General features: G+C 31.9%; 1 protein-coding gene across 1 annotated transcript; it reads right to left on the reverse strand.

Annotated features, from left to right (window-relative positions):
- Nucleotides 1-726: 726 nt before the first annotated feature.
- On the reverse strand, nt 727-3,505 carry LOC142611588 (putative glutathione peroxidase 5). The gene is made up of 6 exons (XM_075783662.1): nt 3,293-3,505; nt 3,093-3,169; nt 2,885-2,946; nt 2,279-2,397; nt 1,166-1,333; nt 727-1,074 (listed from the first exon to the last, which is right to left on the reverse strand). The coding sequence occupies exons 1-6, from the start codon at nt 3,344-3,346 to the stop codon at nt 1,042-1,044; spliced, it is 513 nt and encodes a 170-aa protein (XP_075639777.1). The 5' UTR covers nt 3,347-3,505; the 3' UTR covers nt 727-1,041.
- Nucleotides 3,506-6,583: the final 3,078 nt, after the last annotated feature.

Below are 6,583 nucleotides of genomic sequence, written 5' to 3' on the forward strand. Positions count from 1 at the left end.
AAAAGTTGCAAATCAGCCTGTTGTCAATTTTTAATTATTAATGAAAACTTTTATTTTAACTTTGATTTTTTATCCTATGGGCCACTCAATAGCATTCCCAAAGTCTTCTCATGATAAGGACCTTGGTTCATATACTTGCACATTCACTAATTTTTTTTTTAAATTTATTATTATTATTTTTTTAAAGAGAGAACACTTTTTTTAAAAAAAAAATTTATGGAAAGAAAGACAATATATTGTAAATGCATGCATTCCAACATCAAGAAGTAATTGACCCAATTAGCTAACCCTATGTTTCAACAAGTCGACTAGGATTTTATTTTTATTTTTTTGAGACTTGTAACTTATTTAGGTAATATTGATAAGTAGGAATAACTTTTTTTTTCACTAATTATTGAGGTGACATTGAGAAGTTGTATTTGCTGGCTATAAGTCACCAGATATCACAACGACCATTTTAATTACCTACTAATCACAACTTATCACCCCAACCTATTGTGAAAAAAAATTAAAATTTAAGTTCATAAAAGCGGCCAGAGTCTCCCTCCAATCAGGTATTAATCCAATACCGGCCCTTCTTAAAAAGCAAGGGAAAGCCTTAAGTCTTAGATTCAATACAGTATCAGCCAAAAAATAAAGGTGCAGGTTGTTAATTGAAACATTCTTGTGACACTTCGACATACAAAAATCATGTGATTAAGGTGGAGGTGAGCTTTGCGTGCAAGCTCTTAACAAAACCCTCTAAAAATGGATATATATACATCTCAGCGTTTTTTCAACCGCACATAGTGATTCACTCAATTGAACAACTAAATCTTTAACAATACATCCCATCAATTTATATATAAGCACAGAAACTGGCAATTACAATAACACAAGACAAAGGAAGTGAAATTCCTATATGGGAATACAGATATATAGACTCCGGAATACCTAAAACATAATTACCATCAAAAATTTCTGGCACCAATATAATGTATATGCTATTTTAGTAGTAGCTTTGAATAAACTTATTCTTACTAGCAGAACTGAGTACTAGTCTCATGCAATTCCCAATGCTTTCTTGATGTCACCCTGCGTCAAACATACAAATGAAAGGGGGGAGGAATGAGAATACTAGAAAGCAAGCTAACAATGTTCTCTTGGAGAGAGCGAGAAATAATACCTCAATGGACAAAGGAGAAGTGGTTGAGCCATAGCGATGAATGACACGGCCTTCCCCATCCAATAAGAACTTGGTGAAATTCCACTTTATCCTAGACCCCGCAAATCCAGTTTTACTTGATTTGAGGAACTTGTAGACAGGCGCAGTATCTGATCCATTGCAACGTATCTAGATATAAAGGGAAGCAGAGTTCTGACTAACTTGGCAAAGGATATTTATGGATGAAAAGCTAACAAACATAGTGCAATAATTTAAATGGGATATAAGCAACAGTATACATGAAAGGTAAAATTATGTAGCTCTGATGTAATGTCAACTTCTATTCTGTTTCCCGTCACTTCCAACCTCAGTTAGAGCCAGATTATCAACTCCCAAGAAAACTTGACATTGTAGTTCATACCCAAGAGTCCCAAAATTATCTCCAATGCTTCATTTAAAATTGGAACCCAAAATAATCCAATATTTTTCAAAATTCTAGACAATTCTTAACATAGAATATGAACTGATCTTTATTTTTTAACTTCCCAGATGGTTCTCTGGATTAACCAAAGCATGAACTTATATTCTTAGAATGAAGTATTTTTCTCATTCTCACATCTATATTTGAATTGACCAGTATCAATCATGCCCCTCAAGATACTTTGAGATATGATGTGCTTCTTCAAAAAACAGAAACCGCAGAACATTCCAACTGCTGGGGGAATGATAAGGCAGTAAGGGATCTAGCAACCACTTCCCTCTCCATTTCATTCTAATCAGTTAAACTCACCCTCTTTTAAGAAATTCCACAGAGTGAAGCTAACAACTTGATCTATTCACATGGACTAATAAATTCATTTTTCTTGCAGCATCTTGCAGGGAAAAGCACAAGTTCCTATTACAAGTTTTTAATTTGCAAGTTCCAAAAATTGCTTTCTGACAGAGAACATAACATGACACCAAAAGGCAATAATTATATTTCAAGTTGCAATCCATGCGAAAGAACTCCAAACATTACAAGATCCTAAACAGTGACTGTGTGCGCGCGCATGCCACGCATGTGTAATACTGATGTCTTATATGGAATTCAGAAAATCCCATTATAATGAAGAAGAAAAAAAAAATCAGAATTACCTTTTGAAATATTGGATATTCAGCTTTGTATCGCGTGCAGGCAAATTCTTCTACCTCCTGGCTTGTAGCAGGCTCTTGTTGCAAAAATTGATTACATGGAAATGCCAAGATTTCTAGACCTGAAATCACCCAAAAACATATGGTCAACTGTAACACTCATGGTTAAAATTAAAATTAATGACTTGTGCCTTAACTGATAATTACAAAGCTAAATCACTACTGAATATATTAAACAAGCCATATCAAAAACTATTTATGAGACTGTCATCACACTGTAATTTCTATTCAACAATGATAATAATAAAAAAAAAAAAATTAAAAAAAAAAAAGCAAAAACATTAACAACAACATTCTGATAGGTACTATTTCGTAAGACCGCAGATAATAGTAGTAACCAGGAAAATCCAACATGGGTCTACGACAAAGAACGAAGGTAACAAAGCGGAATTTTTTTTTTTTTGAGATTTAATTCATCATATAAATAGGAAATCCCAACTAAATCAATAACAGGTGGATCACAAAGCTCATTTTCATACACGGAAGTACATAAATACACACACATAGGAATCGAAAAAATTGATAGAAGTGCACAAGAAAAGCCCAAACCTTTGTCCTTGTATTTGCTGTAAACCTCAGTCAACTGGGTGTAATTCGAGTCTGTAAACCCACTATTTATTCAAAATCAACAACCCCATGAGCAAAAATTGAAACTTAGTTAGTTATTTGGTTATACAAAGACCTCCCAATTAATTTTAAAAAAAAAAAAACACAAAATCTAATGCCAAAGAAGTAAATCAAGGAAAAGTTTATGAACCATTTGGAAGCAACGTTAACCACAAGAAGCACTTTGCCTTTATAAATGCTAAGGTCCACATCTTTGCCCTTAGCATCCTGCACCAATTCCCACAACCAAAGGAAAAAAAAAAAAAAAAAACCAGAATTTTCAGAGAAAGATTCAGTTTTTGTGATTGAGTGGAATGGAATTGAATTAAACAAAACAAAACAAAAAATTACCTTGACAGTGAACTCATGGATAGATTTTTCTGGGACAGACTGATTACCACCCATTTTGCTGAGCTTGATGGAAACAGAAAATAGGTTTTCCTATTTTTATTTTGAGTACCAAGAAGAAGCAGTGGTTTCCAATGAGATGGTCTTACGTACGGCAGAGGCCTAGCTTGATTTGCTCTGCCATGTTGTTATAACTTTTAACTTATTTGGGAACTCATGGGTCGGCTAATGGTTTCATTTTTATCCTTTATGTTTTGAGAAATACCAACTCGATAATATTTTCACAACAAACTTTAAATATTAAGTTGTCAGTAATTATTATATGCAGATAAAAAAAGTAACTTAAGTGAAAGATTTAAATTAAAACCAATAGTAACTAACCACTTAGGATTTATTATAAAAATATTATGAAAATGTTGTGAACGCATCTCAATAAAGTGAGATTACACTTATGTGGCGTTTGGTATAGGAGAATCCACATTACTCCTGACATTTAGATTCCTAAGAATGTGATTCTTTACAATCTGAATGCCTAGAAATGTAATTATTCTTATGTTTGGTTTTATTGAAAATCTTTTAAGATTCTTAGGAATGTGAGATAATAATGTTTGGTTTATTTTCAAGAATTTTAAATAAATTATTTATTTTTATCATTTTATCCATCGATTTGAATGTGATCTACCAAATCCTTTAAAAAAATCTTTCTCTAAATAAATAAACTATTAATAATTTGTTGAGTAACATACACACAACAGCAAAAGCGAATACCTGGAAATAATGGAGGGTCCTCTTCAAACATTTTTTTTTATCCACACGTGAAACCTAAATAGAACTTTGTTAAAGAATATATCAAAAAAACTATCTATCATGTTTATATTATTTTGGCGAGCATAGATAAAGATAAGGAAAAAAAATATTGATGATTTGTTTTATATTTTATCTTAATTGCTTAAATGATAAGGAAATAGAATTAAAATTGTCAATTTATAAAAAAATACAATTTTCTTTAAGCTTGAAAATCTGATACCCACTTGTTTTAAAGAGAGTCCACATTGAGAAGGGTTTAAAGGGGAAATCCAGATTCCCTAGCATGATTTACAACTAAACATGAGAATCCTAAAACATTACCCTATACCAAACGCCACATTAAGTTAGTTTTAAAGTAAAATTTCTATTTGAGGGAGAAAAAAAAACCAAATAAACTGACTTTTTGTCAAGAAAGGTGTTACGTCCATAACAATTTCACAACAAATAATAGATGGTTAGTTGTTATTAGTTCAAATTTGAACCTAACATTTTCATAACCTTTTTACAACAAATTTTAAGTGGCAGATTGTTATTATTGCAACAAATAAGTAATCTTAGTTTTAAATTCAAATTTAAACTAATAATAACTAACCACTTATAATTTGTGAAAATATTGTGGACGTAGCTCATTTCTTTGTCAAATAATACACTTAAGTTAGTTTAAAGGAAGATTTCTATTTGAGGGGAAAAAAAAACCAAACAGACTTTGACCTCTTTTACCGATTCCAAACAAAAGAGGTTGTTTTGTAAATTGTGATTCATAATATCTGGAATTCATTATAATAACATCTCTTGTCAGATTACGTTCAAGTTAGTTTAAAGTAATAATTCTATTTGAAGAAAAATAAAACAAACAAAAACCAAACAAACTTTGACCTCTTTTGCCGATTTCGAAGTTGTGTTGTAAATTGTGATTTATAATATCTGGAATTCATTATAATAAAAATTCAATAATCATAACTTTTCATTTTGATAAGTTGTGAAAATATGTGTGAAATAACTTGTTTACCTAAATTTAACTAAAACAATGATTTATTAAAAATTAATAAGAAAAAGTCAATACCAATTTTATATAAGTCATTGTATCATCTTGATTTGAGATAGACCAATATGATTTGATTTTAATTTTTTTAATCTATAGGAATGGAAGATCAGATTTTAAGTGACACAAAATTATATAATATGTGTAAAATTTTGTAAGCATTTTTTTTTCTTATTTTCCATTATATAATAACAATTCAATAATAATTCTCTCACTAGTTTATTGTTATGTTGTAATTTTTATTTATTTATTATATAGTACCACTAAACTACAAGACTTTATCCATTTATCTCTCTTCTTTACTTTTTAAGCTTTCATTTAATTGTTAATTGTGGATGGATATGGCTTAGAGTAGTGTTATTGGTTCATTGCGCAAATTTACTCTTGTTCTATACTTTGTTTAAGTTAGAATAAAAAAAATCTAGCCGTATTTTTTATTGGGAGTCTGAACAAACTCTTGTGTTTTAACATAAATCCGAGCTTTCAATTGGTATCAGAGCAAGTACACTTGTCGGATTTCAATATCCTTGTGTGATCCAAGACTCCGTTTGAGATGGATAGATAATAATCCCTCAACGCACCTCCTCACTTTGATGGGAGTAATTATGCTTTTTGGAAAGTACGTATGCATGCTTTTCTATGTGCTATTGATGAGATTGTTTGGGATTTCGTTGAGAATGGTTGGGTGAGACCCACAACAGCCAAATCCAAATGGGTTAAGGCTACTCTTGCTTTGGCGAAAGTCAATAGCAAAGCTATTAATGCTAGTTTCTGTGGTGTTTCTATTGACGAATTTCACAGGATTTCTCATGTGAAGACCGCCAAAGAGGCGTGGACTATACTTGAGACTACCTACAAAGGAACCAAGAAGGTCAAGGACACCAAATTTCAAATGCTCACTACTCAATTTGAGGAAGTGAAGATGAGAGACGATGAGTCATTTGATTCCTTTTATGGGTTACTTAATAAGATCGTGATTGTCAAGCTCAATCTTGGAGAGAAGATTGAAGATGCCAAACTGGTGAGGAAGATCTTGAGATCCTTACCTGAAACTTTCTGAGCTAAGGTCACTACCATTGAGAAGAGCAAAGATTTGGACGAGATTAAGATTCAAAAACTTGATAAGTCTCTCCAAACCTTTGAGCTCAGACTGCCCTTTCACAAGTTTAGCAAATCACTTGCTCTCAAGACCATAAATGATAGAATCGGTGATTCCTCCAATGAAGACAATGTTGAAAAAGAGGTGGCACTTCTTGCAAAGAACTTCCGAAAATTTCTCAAAATGAAGAACAAAGGGAAGTCGTTTGGCAAAGGAAAATTCTCATCCTCCAAAAATGACAAGAGAGAGCTCAAGAAGAAGGATGGGAAAGACTAGTCATCAACCCAAGAAATTGTGTGCTATGAATGCAATGACCATGGGCATCTAAAGAAAAAGTGTCCAAACT

The sequence above is a fragment of the Castanea sativa genome, chromosome 10, assembly GCF_040712315.1.
Source record: "Castanea sativa cultivar Marrone di Chiusa Pesio chromosome 10, ASM4071231v1".
Taxonomy (NCBI): Eukaryota; Viridiplantae; Streptophyta; class Magnoliopsida; order Fagales; family Fagaceae; genus Castanea; species Castanea sativa.

What these genes read in the sequence shown, in the direction of transcription:
- LOC142611588 (XM_075783662.1), bottom strand. Translation starts at nt 3,346, where the DNA reads ATGGGTGGTAATCAGTCTGTCCCAGAAAAATCTATCCATGAGTTCACT. An exon ending in TCCATGAGTTCACTGTCAAG is followed by an intron (nt 3,170 to 3,292) that starts GTAATTTTTTGT and finishes GAATTGGTGCAG; the next exon opens with GATGCTAAGGGCAAAGATGT. An exon ending in AATATCCAATATTTCAAAAG is followed by an intron (nt 1,334 to 2,278) that starts GTAATTCTGATT and finishes CTTTATATCTAG; the next exon opens with ATACGTTGCAATGGATCAGA.